General features: G+C 42.3%; 1 protein-coding gene across 1 annotated transcript in view; it reads right to left on the bottom strand.

Moving 5' to 3' along the window:
- The window catches only part of MEF2B (myocyte enhancer factor 2B), a 40,774-nt gene that overhangs the window by 11,774 nt on the left and 12,339 nt on the right, over positions 1–16,661 (bottom strand). The window contains exons 2-3 of the mRNA XM_063294203.1: positions 3,074–3,149; positions 424–627 (exon numbers count right to left, since the gene is read on the bottom strand). Coding sequence (XP_063150273.1) covers positions 424–627; positions 3,074–3,127 — 258 coding nt within the window. The 5' untranslated portion in view covers positions 3,128–3,149. The remainder of the gene's footprint in view (positions 1–423; positions 628–3,073; positions 3,150–16,661) is intronic.

Raw genomic sequence — 16,661 nt, 5'->3', positions numbered from 1 at the left:
CAGAGACGGGGGGAGTTGGTGCACGCTGTGGCCAGTTGCCAAGCGCCCAAATTTTGATCATGTAACCGCAGGCGAGCTGTAATGGCTGTAACTTTGGAGACCAGTCGTAACTACCATTTGTTCCGTGCTGTCATAACTTTGAATGGTCGCTGAATGAATGGATGTTAAACGAGGACTACCTGTATAATCACCTCAACATTGCTTTGTTCCAGGTTTAATCAAACCCCATGTCTGCACCACTAACACAGAGGAGCTACATGCCATGGCAAGTTATACATGCACAACATGTGTGTGGTTTGCCATCTTTAAAACGCTGATCTTTATGCATCAGATTCACTGTAATAAAAGGATGGTATTTGATATTACAAAATCCAAAAAGCACTTTGAGGAAGCTGAATTTTAGGAGCCTTCCCACATTTTTACCTCCAGAATATCGGAGTTGGTTCGGCTCTCATGGGGCTCACTGTACTCGGTATACTTCAAAAGAACCTTGTCCATGTCTGTGCTGGCGTACTGGAAGAGGCGGTTGGTGCTGTTGAAAATGATCAGGGCGATCTCGCAGTCGCAAAGGACGCTGAGCTCGTAGGCTTTTTTCATCAGGCCAAACTTCCTCTTGGTGAAGGTGACCTAAAAAGGCAGGAGAAACAAGATAGGAAGAGGGGCAGATTGGGTCAACTTGCAGCCTGCAGAATCATCTGACATTCAGTTTCTAGATTACAGGTAGTCCTTGTTCAGCAACCACTTGTTCGAAGTTACGACGGCACTGAACAAAGAGACTTATGTCCAGTCCTCATAGTTGTGGCCGTTGCAGCGTCCCCACAGTCACATGATCACGATTTGGGCACTTGGCAACCAGCTCACATTTATGACGTCGCAGCGTCCTGTGGTCATATGATCACCATTTGTGACTTTCACTACAGGTTTCCAACAAGCAAAGTCAATGGGGAAGCCAGCAGGAGGTTACAAATGGTGATCACGTGATGTGGGATTCACCTAACGACCGTGTGGGATTTGCCTAATGATGGCAAATGGAACTGCTGGAACTGCAGTCATAAGTTGGTGAGGCCGTGTGATATCATGCTTTACAACCACATCGCTTAGTAACAGTTCCTGGTCCCAATCACTGTTGTTAACCAAGGACTACCTTTATACTGTTATTATTATAAGCAGGGGTGTCTGCAGGGTATGGTCAAAAAAGTCAAGATGGTGGACATGACAGTGACCAAAACTCTGTCCATTGCAATGCAAATAAAACACGTGGAGCTTCCAGTGCACTGCCATGGCCACCATCTTGACTTTTTTGACCACACCCTGCAGACACCCCTGATACTTACTAGCATTAGCATTTATATTGTCAAGCTCACTGGTTAGCCTTGGCAGAATTTCCAAGATACCTGACTGGCTCTGGCCTCATACTCAGCTTAACACTCTCAACACTCAAGTGGGCACAGCTAAGTAAAAGTCTTTATTGCACACTAGGAAGAAGCCACTAAACAGCTGATTGCCCTCTGTCAAGATGAAGGTGCTACTCCCTGCTTAAACCCACTGTAATGTCATTCAGGTCCTTCCTTCTCCCACTCTTCCTATGCTTTAAAGGCTTTTGGGCCTGCATTTCTTAGCCTCACAGCTAAGCTGGGCAACTGTTGGTTGTTGACATAACTGACATCTGTACCCTGAGAAACTCTGGTTCTCGAGTTAACTCCCAAAGACATCTCACCATGACTCTGAGAGCCAAAAAGGGTGCAGATGGAGGTATGCCTCATTTTATCCCCAAACAATCCTGTGAGAAAGGCTGGGCTAAGAAAAAAAGTCACTTAATAAGGTTTGTGGTTAAGTGGGTGTAGTGTGTGGTCCCTTTAACAGGTCTTAGTGTGCAATGAGTCAGCAGATTTCCTTAATCTGTTTCTCTCTTGTCTGTCTGTCTGTCTGTCTGTCCATCCATCCTTCTTTATGTCTTATCCATGACACCTGGATCGTCCTGTGCCTTGCTGCTGATAGACCCAACATGGGAAGCTGATCCTGGGTCCTTCTGATCCCAAACTTAACCATTATGCTACCCTGGCTTATGGAAAGCTGCTTGTTCTGTGTCCATACAGGTGTGTGTGCCATGGATAGCAGAGAAATCCATACAGAACTCAAAGTTAAGAGAAGAAGTTAAAATACTCACAGTACGGTATTTCCTGGACCACTATTTAGAATGGCAAGTCATAATGCAGCTCCAACTTTTGGACCAAGTTTGTGGCTTAAAAATAGCATCTAAAGCTGCAGAAATTGGGGAAAGTGTCACAGAAAATGTGGTTGTGTATGTCAATGCATGGGCATAGACAGCTGAACAATTGTGGTTGTGTGTATGTGTAAGGGTAAAGGTTTCCCTTGACGTAAAGTCCAGTCGAATCCGACTCTAGGGGGCGGTGCTCATCTCCGTTTCTAAGCCTTGGAGCCGGCGTTGTCATAGACACTTCCGGGTCATGTGGCCAGCATGACTCGGAACGCCGTTACCTTCCCGCCGAAGCGGTACCTATTGATCTACTCACATTTGCATGTTTTCGAACTGCTAGGTGAGCAGGAGCTGGGACTAGCAACGGGAGCTCACCCCGCCGAGCGGATTCGAACCGCCGACCTTCCGATCAGCAGCTCAGCGGTTTAACCCGCAGCGCCACCGCGTCCCTTGTGTATGTGTAGACAGATGAAAAGTTGCATATGAACATTAGTATATTAGGAAAAAACAAGGTATGAAAATAAATGTCAGGTTTTTTTACTTTGTAATTTGCTGTTAAGGAAGTTGGACAGGATGAGTAAGTGTGTGAAAATGAGAACTAGATTCTGAGTATAGTTGGTAAGGTGCTTGAAAAGCAAAATAGCAGCACGCAGAAAAAAAGATTTTTGCCATCTTTGGCAAACCTTGATCCCTGCTCATCAAATTCTCTGCCCCACTTGACTTTTTAAATGGCGACTTCAATTTAAAAAGTCTCTCCAGGTTGGCTGGAGGTGATGGGAGCTGAAGTCCATAGCAGAAAAATCTGGTCCAAGGGACATCTGATTGCTAGCCCACTTCAGTTTTAAAGGTACTTACCTGCCGGTTCCGTTGGTCCAGGATTCGGCTAATCTGTATCTTTTTTCGGCCCATTGCAGTCTGGGGGATGAGAGAGCTTTCATAAGATGAAAAAAAGGTGTTATTCATGTATTCAGGCGCTGGCGAAGTGAGATTTGAAGCCAGCTTAGTCATTACAGCTCCTAGTCTGTGAACCTGGAAGATTTTAGGATTTATGAAAATCCAAGGGATATTTTAGCTGTTGCGTGAACTACTGATCCCAAATGGGTGGGAAAGGAGTCACGCAACCAAGTCCATTTCAAATCAGTTTAAAACCAGGATTGTGCAGGTTGTCTGTAGCTAGGATTATTCCAACTCTGGAGGCACGTAAGTGATAAACCTCATTCTAACCTGCTGCCCATAACAAGCCTCAGAGTCAACAACAGTCAGCTTTCCCACTCACATGCTATCACTGAGACATGCCTTCCGTGTGCTGCACTGAAATAAGTGTTTACATAAAGAAACTTTTTAAAAGGACTTAGAAAGCTGAATATTAATTGACACAGCATCTCTATTAGGAATACCCTATTTCTGCAAAACGCAGGGTTTTCCCCTCTATCTTGCTTCTTAGGGAAATTGGATTTACCAGTTCTTGTTGGCATTCACCACCCGAGTCTGCCATTAGAAAGTGTCCTAACAACAGGAAACACACTGAGACAAGGAACTGGTCTCTAATATTTATTGCTAGTACTTAACAGGAATCCTAACAAACTGAAGAAGCGTGGGAAAACCCAGACATATAACCCCCAAGGGTTAAGGCGGTCCCGATCTGTGTCTCTTTGAATGGCTGAACAATTCATCAATGCTACGCATGCGCTTGACAGTCTGGATGGGAGCCCCCTGCTCGCCATCCTTACTCATGACAGAAAGAGTGATAACATGAGCACAAAATAATGCCCATTTTACAGACTGATTGACTTGCTTCGTGGAGACTGTTCACACGACTAAGGGATGAGAGATGGGGATTGGCCGATTAACTGCTAGATCCAAACTTCATACTGGATTTTTAATTTATTTAGCACAGGGACCGTCAACCTATTGCCAATCAGATTGATCTTAACATTTTTTGGGGGGGGGAAGGCTAAAGACTGCGGTGAGTGGGGCAATGGAATAAAAGGGGTGGGACTTTCATATATGCAGGTGGGGAAAATTTTCTGGTTTTTTCCCTGAATTTACCCACTAGAAGAGAGATTTTATTTTATTTATTTTTTCCTTTGCTTTTTTAACCACACAAAGGCTATTTTAGGGTGTATGTTACCATTTCTGTTTGTTTCCCACTGCAAAATGTCAAGAAACCACACTATTGGTGTCCCTCGCTGCTTTATACATGGAAAAAACTTTGCAAAAAATAAGGAAATGGGTCTCTGCCCCATGGAGCTTACAGTCTGAGCACAGGCAGAAAGGGAGAAAAGGGAAAAGAAAAAGTGAAAAAATACACATAGGAGAATGTCTTATTTCTATCTATGAAATTACAGATCGATTCAACTCGCACAATATACTCAGCTAAGCTAATACAGGTTAGTTAGTTAATTTGAGGCTTGGCAAAGTGCAGGACCACAGCCATTATCTTAACAGATTGTACAAACCACATCCTTATGTTAAGCTGTTGCATTCTTATAATATAACATACCTTATATACTCACATATAAGTCCATCCATGGATATGCCAGCCTGTGAAATTGTAACCAAAATACCAGGAAAACCAGAAACTTGTTTTTCATTGACCTCAAACTTTCTGGCATCAGCCGAATTGTTAGTCTCCTCTGCTTCACTAATAACTTCCAGCTTGAAAGCTGCAGCATACAGTATGCTAACCGTTTTCGCAATTTCCAGACATGGTGATTACCTACCTATTGAAAACAGGTGCAGCGAAAGGCGGGAAACTGCAAACCTTTTCACCATCATTTAAAGCCTGTGATTTTTATTTTTTTTTTAAAAATCTGAGCTCCAATCTGCAGATTAGCCAAAGCTGATTTTGGGGGGTACATTTTTGGAGCCAAAATTTCTCTGCTTATATGCAAGTATATATGATAATATATTCTTTTTTAAAATTAATTTTGTATTGCTATTTAAAATAATAACAGAAAAAGGAAAAAAACGAAAAAGAAACAATACACAAAGATACATACATTATATCTTTGAGTGAGATGGGCGGTGACTAAATTTGAAATATAAATAAATAAAAATTAAAAAATAGTATGGCATATAATAGAGTATTATTCTTATTATATTACATATTCAGCATGTAAGAATCCAGCCGTAATGGCATGACGGAGGATCTGAAATCTATTGTTGGTTTGGGGGTTTCAAGGACTTGAAGATTTCCATTCCTGTTGGTGATTCCAAGCACTGGTGTTTTTAATTCCCCTCCTCTCCCTGCCCCGTTGTTTGCGCTCTTATCTTCTGCCTCTTTAGCATCTCGGGTTATATTTAGCTGATCAGAACTAATTTTAAAGACATGGAAGGAAACAGTGACCGACTTCCCACGACCCCAAGGGGCAGGGCATGATGTGTCACCACCCACGCAGGGCATTGAAAGGTGCATTCGGCAAGACGTTTGCCCGAGGACCGTGAGGGGACGGGGAAACTGAAAAAAATTCCCATGGGGAAGCCCCCTTCCCCCCCAAGCATGTTTCTAGACTTAGAATGTCCAGTCTGCAAAAGGCAAACATCTCAGTCACAAAGATTTACTGAGATGGCAACAGCTGGAAACAGGCAGGTTAGAGATGGGCAATAGGGACAAACAAACAATCTATTCTGAGTTAGCCAACTTATAAAATTGAACGACGCATTGCAATTTTCAAGTGTTTCCCTAGAGCAGTGTTTCTCAACTTGGCAACTTTCAGATGGCTGGACTTCAACTCCCAGAATTCCCTGCCTGGGAGTTGAAGTCCAGCCATCTGAAAATCCTAACTGTCTGCTTCCATCTAGTAGTCATCTACCTTTCTCCAGCCCGTATCTCATAGCCCTAGCTTTCTTTCTTCCTAAAATGGAGGGATACTGGGGTGTCCTTTTTCAGCAATCCAGAAGCTGAGGACTTCATGCAGCCCCGAGGCCACAAGTCGCCCACCCTTGCCCCAAACCAAAACTGCACATCTATGCACAACAGCTCTGTGCGCTGCACATGTTTTTAAAAGGAGGAAGAGGAGGAGACTCAGCTGTTCTGATGCTTTTAAACTAGGGCTGTCTGAAAACAGTGGAAGAGGGCAAGAAGAGGCTATGTCAAAATATTTCAAAATGCTAGGGAGCAACCCAATCAGTCAGAGGCATCAAACAGTGAACCTAGGTTTGCCATGGCTTAGAAAATAATTGTGGCCCTGAGAAGAGAGTTTTCAGCTCCATTTTGTACCTGGTTGCCCATAAGAAAGACAGTATTGGGTAGGCATCTGATTGGTTGGCAAAGCTGATGTAAAAAAACCTACAGATTTCATCAGCCGAGTCTTCCCTAGAAAGCTCATTAGGGGAGACCGGAAAGCAGTGCCGATTTCTCATGACCATTTATCTGCAAGGGCTCATTACGGAATAAAAATTAATATTATGGATTTTAATGGATCCAGCATCCCAGCTCCAAACAGGGAGCATGCTAGATTTTGTCAGTCACAAAGTTTGGCTTCCAGACCATTTTTCTAATAGATAGTGAAACAGGTTTCTGATCCTTCTGATGCTGAGAGAGCGCTGTGCAATCTGAGCCAAGAATGCCCTTTGGGTCTTTAGAAAGTTATCTTCCTCCAAATTTTTCACTCCCTTTTAGAACTGGGGGTGCTTACGCTTGGTGAGGCTGACTTGACATGGCGAGATGCTCAATGTTCCTATTAAAATCACTCCTACCTGCATCCCAATATCTTGAGTGTATCAATACATTGCATATCCCTCCTCGTTGGTGCGATATCAGCAGCATCGTATGTTGGCTTGCAAGACGGGCTCTTGATTAGAGAGCCTAGCTTGCACAAAATAGTGGGAACTAGCTTTGGAGAAAACTGGGCTTCTGGCACACTCATCAAAATGTGCCCAGGGTGACTAACAATGTCCTCCCTATTAGCAGGGAAAGCTGCATGTGTCATCCGCGCGATTAAGACTGGTAATCTAGCCCAACGTTTTGCAAACCTTGTTCTGCAGAATCCTAGCGTTCCACAAGACGCTTGATGGGGCTCCGTGAGAGATTAAGGGGGGAAAAAAGTCTGCTCAAACGCAGACAACTATCACTTGAGCTTGGCTGCCTCATCAAGGATCCTGGGTACTTCTTCTTTTCAACTAATAGGTTCCGCAGCCTGAAAAACTTTGAAAACACCTGGGTGAGGCCTTGCTTGGTGTCCTGTGCCGGGTTGCAGGCACTGCATTTTACAAGCAACATGAAAAAGGTGGCGTGGATTCAGAGGAGAGCTTGCAAGAGGAAAATGGCTTTGGGAATGAAGTCCTATGAAGAATACACGCTGTGTTTAGCTTGCAAAAGGGAAGATGAAAGGGAGATAACAGTCTACAACAGTGTTTCTCGACCATGGCAACTTTAAGATGTGTGGACTTCAATTCCCAGAATTCCCCAGCCAGCCATGCTGGCTGGGGGATTCTGGGAGTTGAAGTCCACACATCTTAAAGTTGCCATGGTCGAGAAACACTGGTCTACAAACATCTAAAAGGCAGTTGCAAGAGAGGGTAGATTTATTCTCCAATAAAATCAAAAGCAAGATAAGGACCTGGGCTGAAATTAAAAGAAAGGAGATCCCGGCTGAATAATAAGGGGAATTTCCTGGTGGTTAGAGCTGTGAAGTAGTGGAATAGTCTGGCTACAAGAGTGGTGGATTCCCCCTTCGGGGAGGCAGTCAATCAGGGGCTGGATTCCCACCCCACATTATAGATGGTTTAGTACAAGAACTTGATGGGTTCTGTGAAAGACTAAGAACCACCACCACCACCACCACATTTATTCAAACACAGCCAATTTTCTATCACTAGAGCGTTGCTTCTTGATCAGCGGTTCCCGGAATTTTATTTATTTTTTAAATAACAGATTCTGTGGCCTGAAAAAGTTTGAAAACCCCTGATTTAGTTTACACCTTCTCTGTCTTCCTAAAAAGGATGTGAAAGTCGCAGTTGACAAAAGCAGTGATGGGCAGCAGATATGTGACCAGCTGGTGACAATCATGGCAGTAAGACAAAGGGAAAGGGTGCTACAGGGTCTGAATGAAAATGCTCTAATCTCGTAGCCTGGAGTTGACGAGGACATGCAGGGAAGCGAGAAGGTGGGTTTAATTGTGAATGAAGGGGCTAAAATGTAGGCCAGAAGAAATGAATTGGAGCCATAGGGTTGCCATGAGTTGTAAACGACTCCATGGCAACTAACAACAACAACAGGTTCTTACTGGGCGAGTATGAAAGTAAGAATCCAAAGGGTGGAGATGAATGGCAGGTTATGCTCCAGTGAATGGTGACAACAGAAAAACCAGATATGAATTTTGGGGAAATCTGTGGTACATTCTGAAAGAGTGCAAAGCAAAGGGTCAAATTATTCTACCAGGTGGAAACAAGCTGAGGGGCTACAGAAAAAGCGATGGAGCCATTGAGACACCCAAGTCTTTTCATATGTACACATGGGAAGAGAATAAATATCAATCTAAAGATACAATTAATTTCATTGTTTATGATGAAAGAGTGAATTATGAAGGCTACAGAAGTGATAAGAGGTTCCGAAAGTGGGACAGAGCCGTTTTTGGTAGTTGCAGGACTAGATCTTGAGAAAAAAGAGGCATGGAAGAAAAGGGGAAAATTAGGAACACGGAAGAGAAAGATGCATTAAAAAGAAAGATTGCTGAAAAAAAAAGATGAGGGAAATATATTATATAATGGGTACAGAGAGAAAAAGATGGTTGCAAAAAATGTCCTGTAGTTAAAAAGGGCAAGGAGTAGTTATGGTTAAAAGAGGTTAAGAAAATGGAGAGAAACTTTGATGAAAACAAAAAACTTGTTTTGGAAGTCAGTCAAAACAGCTAAACAAGGAGTGTCCAGCAGACTAAATGGAATTTTAAAAAAATCATGAAATGATTTGGATAAAACTGGAAGAAATACTGTAGATATCTGCATGGGAAGGACAATGATCTGTTTGCAGAAACAAATGCTATCAGTGTTAATGTCCAAGAAAAAATGGATGAAAGAGAAGCCATAAATGCAGTGAGAATGTTGAAAAATGTTAAGGCTGCAGTTTTTTCAGCAAAGGTTGGAGAACCGTTTGCCTGAGATGGACTGAGGATTGCTACCCTGGGCAGGGGGCTGGACTAGAAGATCTCCAAGGTCCCTTCCAACCCTAAGGTTCTGTAATTCTAAGTGGTGACATTACAGGAGTATTGCCTGGGCATGTGAACATATATGTACTCTTATATACTGATGATCCTGTGTTACTGGCTGAGAATCTGAATGATCTGCAGAGAATGCTAGACAGATTGTACAATGCAACAAGGAACATGGATCTCAAAATTAATGTGTCAAATCCCAAAATACTTATATTGGACAGGGAAAAGTGGACAATCCTAAATTACATAAATGATAAATAACTAAAGTAGATGAATTTGTGTACATTGGTAGAATGTCTACTAAAGATGGGAAAATGGATGGAGAAATGTCAAGATGTACAAAGGCTGATAGAAAAATAGTGGGAGTATGTGAGGGAAAATGGCTGTGTGTAAGGGCATAATTCTCCTCATCTTGTCATACAGAAGTGAGATTTGGATATGCCAGAAGAAACATAGACACTGAATGAAGTGGGAATGGGTTATTTAATAAACCCCTGTGGTATAACAGGAAGAAATAGCCTCAAGAATGAACAGGTACCGAATGAATATGGCTTGAGTGCAAAAGTGAGAGGCTGGAGCAAAAGAAGATAAGGATTGAATGGTAGAGCAAAGTTTTGAAGGAAGAGTGGATGGGTCAAGAGGAAGGCAATACCTGAGAAAGTCAAGGTTGGATAGAGTGAATGAGTCAAGAGGAAGGAGACATCTGAGAAAGTCAGGGTTGCTGGGGTGTCCACAGGGATCAAAAAAGTGAAGATGGTGGCCACAACCATGCTTTTGGAGCCTTACCACCTTTCACTGTGATGCATGTAAAAATGGGCAGAGTTCAACTGCATCGTCATGAACGCCATCTTGACTTTTTTTTACCATATCCTGCGGACACCCTTGGAGTTGGGGGCTCCTTTATCAATGCTGAAATGTCTTCATATCCTAAAAAGGAGAAGACGGAGAGACCTGTTGCAACACAATCTAGATTGAACAATACATTTAAGGATTGAGCTAGTTTTACATGAATATGACCTGGATCCTCTTTTCTCCTTAAGTTTTCACTTATTTTAATCACTTATATACATGTAATACAAACACATACATATATACATTGAGTTGGGTGTTCTTTTTTTTTTTGTGTTGCTTCTGAAAACTTCATCTCTAAGGACAATGACATTTTGGCAATATAATCAGCTCATTTCCAGAGATTAGAAATCACTGGGGTGTTATTCCAATTAATCCTGTCTGCATAATTTATACTGACTCTAGAATCCAGTTTTTCTGAGAGCCCAAGTCATATTCCTAGCCTACACCAAGAATTAATTTGTTTGGAAAGCATAGCTCTAGAAAAAATGCTCAGATGCTACTATTTCACAAGGCAGAAACAACCTTCTAATTACTAAATATGACAGCTATTACAAACTGGTAATTTTCACTTAAGAACACGAAATTAATTTCTTTCAGAAGCACCAGTTGAAACTGCCCGATGCAAAAAATACTCCTCTTCAGAAAATCAGCAGTTCCTTATCCTTGTAAGATCTGAACAAGTCTACCCTTCCTGAAGCATATTGTCATACCCACGAGGGCTAGCAACTTGCTTTAGTTTATCTCTTAAGAAATAATATCCCAAAGGTGGGATTCTCCAGGAGTGTGTGTCCAATGCATCATTCAGAATTTCAAATATAATGCTGAAGAATTACAGTATAAATTCCTCCTTGACTGCATTTCATGGAATTTTGATGAACTACCCCACAAAAAGAATTAGAAAGGGAGAACTGGAACGAAGTGTTAAATAAACTTTTAGCACTTGCCTGCTTTCCAGGAAATTGGAATTCTATTACAATGCCATCAGGGAAGAGCCCTGATCCAAGTGGGATAGCCAATAAATTTAAGAAAACAAATATTACAACATTATCAGCAACACATATAGGCAGTGCAACATTACGTTAATTTCCCACTAGACTACCCGTGACCCGTTATTTCCGTACCATATTTCTCAATTTCTTCAACAATGGCAGAGCTTCTAATGTACTGCCTTTACTGGAAAAGTTCTTAAACCTTCAGGGAGATACTCAGAGTTGTATCTTCCTTGAAGGTAGCCAGTGTTGAACTAAATAGCCCAGTCAAACATCAGGGGTTGACCACAGGAAATGTTTTATGACATTTTGTATTATGTCATAAAATGTTTTATGGTAATTTTTATGTCATAAAATGTTTTATAAAATTTGCCAAATTTCAGTTCCATGGGAGTCACGGGTCCCGGATTTTGGACACTTTCTGTAAGTTAGCCCATTTGAGGTAGCGTGGTTCAAACGTGGTTGCCCTGTAAAACACCGTTTTGCCCAGTTAAAGGTTACAAAGTATGAAACAGACATGAGAGTTGAATGGATAAAATAATGGAAACAAACAAACAAACGAAAACCTTCAAGGAACACTCCAAACTGGGGCAGTCAAAATAACATCCTCAGCCTGAACAAAAATGCTCAAGAGGCAATACAAGGAACTTCAGAGGTGAAATAAAAGTCTCGAGGTCATCTAATCTAGTCTCCTGCTGCTACTGACCTACGATAAGAGACAACAATCCTAAGGCAGACATTCCAACAGTTTTCTGCTAGCAAGAAACATTTCCTAATATTTAGCCAACACCCATTATTTTCCTGCAATTTCCCCCTTATTTTCTCTGCTCCTGGTGCAAAAAGGATAGTTCTCTCCAGATATGTTAGAACAGAAACTACAGTACTTCCTTCTGGAATCCAGGATAATAGACTACCGACTTTGGTTATGATCTGTCTATTAGACATGCCACTTAAGCAGAGCCTCTATGTATAGACATAGTCTACCTTTAAAGTGGAAGCCACTGCAGGGATCTTGGCTGTCCGCTGTTAGAATCAAAACACATGGCAAGGCAAAGCACGGCTCTGCTCGCCTTACCTTTCTCTGCTTGCTAACTTTAAATAAAGCAAGCCAAGGTCTTCCGAGTTTCCATTTCCTTCTCGCACTTTCTGTAAATAGATTTCAACCCAGCATGCCAACTGCACTGGTGCCAAACGTGCTATTAAGAGCGGTGCCCTGGTGCTGGCTGGTGGGTCGTTTGCGTTGTGGCAGAGTTTACCAATTTCCCACCTGGTGTTAGGATGAGAGCAGAGTGAGGCCGGCGAAGACAGAAACCCTAAAGGCTTTCTGTCTTTTCCTGCATACTGCTGGGCAACGCAAATGGTGTCAGGGGTCCGAACACGGTCGCACCTCAGGCCCTGTTCTTTCTCAAGGGAGAAAACCTGGGTCCGGGGTGCCCCCATCCCATTCACACAGTCGAGTGCTTCTCTATCTGCAAAACTCCCCGCCTCTAGAAAGCGAGTATGTCAAGGAAAAAACTATAGGCTAGTAGTCCCCAATTTTGAGGGGCTGCTGGACAATTCTTGAAGTCCCCCAACAAAAAACAATAAACATGACCAGTAACAAAATACCGATTTGCCAGAAGGAAACAGGTACAGGGCCTCTGTAACCTCCTGGGATGGTCTCTCGTTTCTCAGTTTCCTTTGTACTTTTTTTCTCAGCACGTGGACGCATGTTCAAACCCAGGGCTGCTTTTGTCGTTTTCAGAATGTTTCCCGATTCTTGATGGTAAATCAGAAAGAGTTGTCTCCTCAGAAAACAGCTCTCTGAAACGATGCTGGCATTTCAAAGCGCATTCAATCCGTAGTTTGGGAGCATCCTATGAGTGGGGGACCTGTTCTATTTACTGTCACGAGTTTCACCCACACCCCCTTCTCCCATACAGGGAGAAAGACTCCCAACTCATCAGCTAAGAGTGTTAAAACTGCACGTGTTCTTGTGAACTCTGCAATGGCCCAATAGCTAATCTAGCTTTCACCCTGCAATACCCTAGCTTTCTATATGCAGGGTTTCTTTTATTTATAGAAGTATGACTATCATTAGGAGTCCAAATGCTACACAGCGTGACAAATACAATCACTTAGGATCTGGCTTCTAAGGGAGACTAAATGTCTACAAATATTGCAAAATTATCAGATTTATAAAAAGGGGGGAGTCAGAAACCCAATTGTTCTTTTTAAATTTTCCTTTTTCTGGTAGTTTACAGTAATTCCTTTTTTGGTAGTTTAATTCTTGCTAAATTTGCTCTGTTTCTCTGTTTTTTCCCCCCTGTCATTAACATGTGTATAGGAACAATACAATGGAGTTTTAATATTAAGTAATCCGTTTAAGATCGAAACTTCTATAATACAACAAATACAAGTACTTTCATGTGAGACATCGTGGTTCTTTTTTCAATGTTATACCCAACTTTGGATGAAAAAGCCAAATAATTTTATGCTTGTAATATTGACATCCTAAATTGCAGCTAATATTGATAGAATTCTTTTCTTTCTCTTCTCTACTGTCAATATTTCTCTAAGCTATCTAAATAATAGAATGTCAATAATCTTTAATCATACTGTATTATATAAACATCTCTGTACTGAAACAATACAGCATATCAAGATTTATAACAGCATAATAAAAAAGCGGGGGGGGGGGGAGAGTCCAGATGCAACTATGCCTTTTTAATGATAACTACGCCAAAAAACAAAAAAGCCTGAATATCATGTTGGATATCTCAGGGTCTTTTAAAAACCCTTGGCCAATGTCTGCTGAGATTTACTTCCATGGTGTTTCAAAGTTTTTCCATTGCAGTGTTTGTAACTTCAACCCCTCTGCTTTGAACTGGTCATTTTAATATCCTGCTTCCTTTACACACTTCATATGGATTTGTTTTTACTGTATGTTGCCCTGAAAATTATTATCTAAGCACTGTGCTCACCCAGCATGGTTAAACAAGTAAAGGCTGAGCAGATGAATTTGCATACCAGGCTCATCTTGGTTAATCTTAATATTAGTTAGGCCTTCGGCAGCCTAGTATGCTGTGGGAATCTAGTAATCAATATTGTGCCAATGCAGAAAATGGGTTTTCCATAACTACATTAAGTGTGTCTTGCGAACACAGGGACAATTGGACCTTACAAGATAAAGATATGATATAGCCCAGGCTATCGTTTCTGCCTTTTTTCTATTATTTTTCTGCATTTACTTAGAACTGCTCAATGGCTAACCATGGTTTGTTGCATAAACCACAATGGGTTGCTTTCACATTACACATGTTCCTCCAAATGGGTTGGGCTGGGTGATTTCGTTTAGTTTACTGCTCACGGTTAAGGCTGAAAATACTGAAAAACATACCTTAGATCAGTGCTAAACTAGCTAACAGAGTTCTGAGTTTTGAGCAGCGTTTAATCAAGAAAGTACCAAGGGCATTTTCTCTTTATTTTAAAAGCAAAGCCAACCCAGACAAACTCCACTGCCTTGTACTCACAAGCAAATAAAGACCCAAGTAGGCATCACCACCCCCCACCGCCCTCTATTTGTAAACCCCAAATCTGTCCTTGGAAAGCTGCCAAGGGCCTTGTATTCCACAATCCTCTCTGGTTTCGTTTGTGTTTCTAAAAGTTTAACCCTGGGAAGAATAACGTGGAAACAAAAGCCGAAAATAAGAGCGTCGAACCCAAGCCAAGATCAAAATAGAACAGACAGCCGGAAACTGCCAGCCCGGCTCTGCTGTGACCACAAGAATAGGTAGCCAGGAAGAAGCTCTTGGCTGTGTTTTACAGCAGAGCAAATATCTCTCGGGGCCTTTCACACAAGCTCCCGCATTTCTCCCTTGTTTTCCCCCAAAACCCAGGACGCAGCAAGTGGAAGATCAGGGAGACAAGCTTGAATTTCTTTTGCCAAGGATGCGGGGCAGTTTTGAGAGTCTGCAGCTGTGTTGCTTTGAGGTTATCGCTCGGCCTATTTCTGACTTTAGAAGTTTTGAGGACTTCTGTCCTTTGCTTCCTTTTACGTAGAAGAACAGCCTTCCCTAGCGTGGTCTAGTGGGGAAGGGGCTGGAGTAGACCCAGGTTCTAGTCCCCCCACAGCCATGGAAGCCCATTGGCTGACTTTGGGCCAGTCCCGCCCTCTCAACCCAAGAGCCAATCAGGTGTAGTGGAGAAGGTGCTGGACTAGGAATGAGGACACCCAGGTTCTAGTCCTCCCTCCCCAGCCATGGAAGCTCATTGGCTAACTTTGGGCCAGTCCCTCCCTCTCAGCCCAACCTAATGCCTGTAGTGGGGATAAATGAAGGAACCCTTAATAGACAGATTGACTGGCTGCTCAGACCAACGGTACTGATAATTTTTCCTAAAGATATCTACCCTGAGAGCATCTATACCAGTGTTTCTCAACCTTGGCAACTTTAAGATGGGTGGGCTTCAACTCCCAGAATTCCCCACCCAACTTAAAGTTGCCAGGGTTGAGAACACTGACCTATACGACTGCTGAATTCTGTGCCTGAGCCGTAAGACACAACAGGGTATCAGTCTAATAAACAAATGCTTGATCTGCTGCCCTCCTGATGAATTGGACTACAATGCCCAGAATCCCAGCCAGCAGAGGAATCATTTACCAACGCATCTAGAGAGCACCAAGTTGAGGAAAACTGCCCATAAAAAGCCTCGCTGGAGAAGTTTGCTGCCTTTTACTCGTACCTCTGAATGACCAAATGTTTCAGCGCAAAACTAAATTTCATTTCTCTGCCAGTTAATTAAAATTCAGCATAATGCAATCCATCTCCAATCATGCATTTAACTATTTTTTTCTTTCAATGCCTTGAGAATTATAGTTTGGTAACAACATGTGGGGATCTCTGGACATCGGTGTCCTGTCCAAGTCACAGTGATGTCGTAATTCAGATCATTTCCACGATGACATCATGAAGCATGTGATGTCATTTCCCTCCTTTATCCCTGTAGACGTCCAGGGCTCTAGGCCAAGAATTTGAGGGGGGGCATACTGTACATGCTCTGAAGCCAGAGATGGTGCATTCCTATATGTAATAAAAACATTATGACAATATGAGTACAGCAAAACACTAGGGGTAATTTAAAAGTCCAGGAGAAAAATGCATCTCTACCCATTCTCAAGACTAAAAGAGTGACAGCCCATTTTAATTCCAGATTCTACGATCTGGGAGCCGCTGAGGAGAAAGTCCTTTCTCCAGGCCCAGCCCAGGAACATTTCCTCAGTGGTAATATACACCTCTGAAGATCCGCCAAATCACTATGCTCTCCTCTGGCTAAAATACACCTTGGCAGGTAGTAAAAAAAAAATCACATCAGTGGAATGTTACTTTTCCTGCAATCAACCAGTTGTGCTGTTTCTCAAAATACTCATTCCCTTTGACAGATGCAGGGGATCGCACTGGGTGTGTTGTG

Source organism: Candoia aspera, chromosome 1 (assembly GCF_035149785.1).
Source record: "Candoia aspera isolate rCanAsp1 chromosome 1, rCanAsp1.hap2, whole genome shotgun sequence".
NCBI classification, from domain to species: domain Eukaryota; kingdom Metazoa; phylum Chordata; class Lepidosauria; order Squamata; family Boidae; genus Candoia; species Candoia aspera.
Note: the sequence above shows the minus strand (reverse complement) of the source record. Positions and strands in the feature narration are given on the sequence as shown.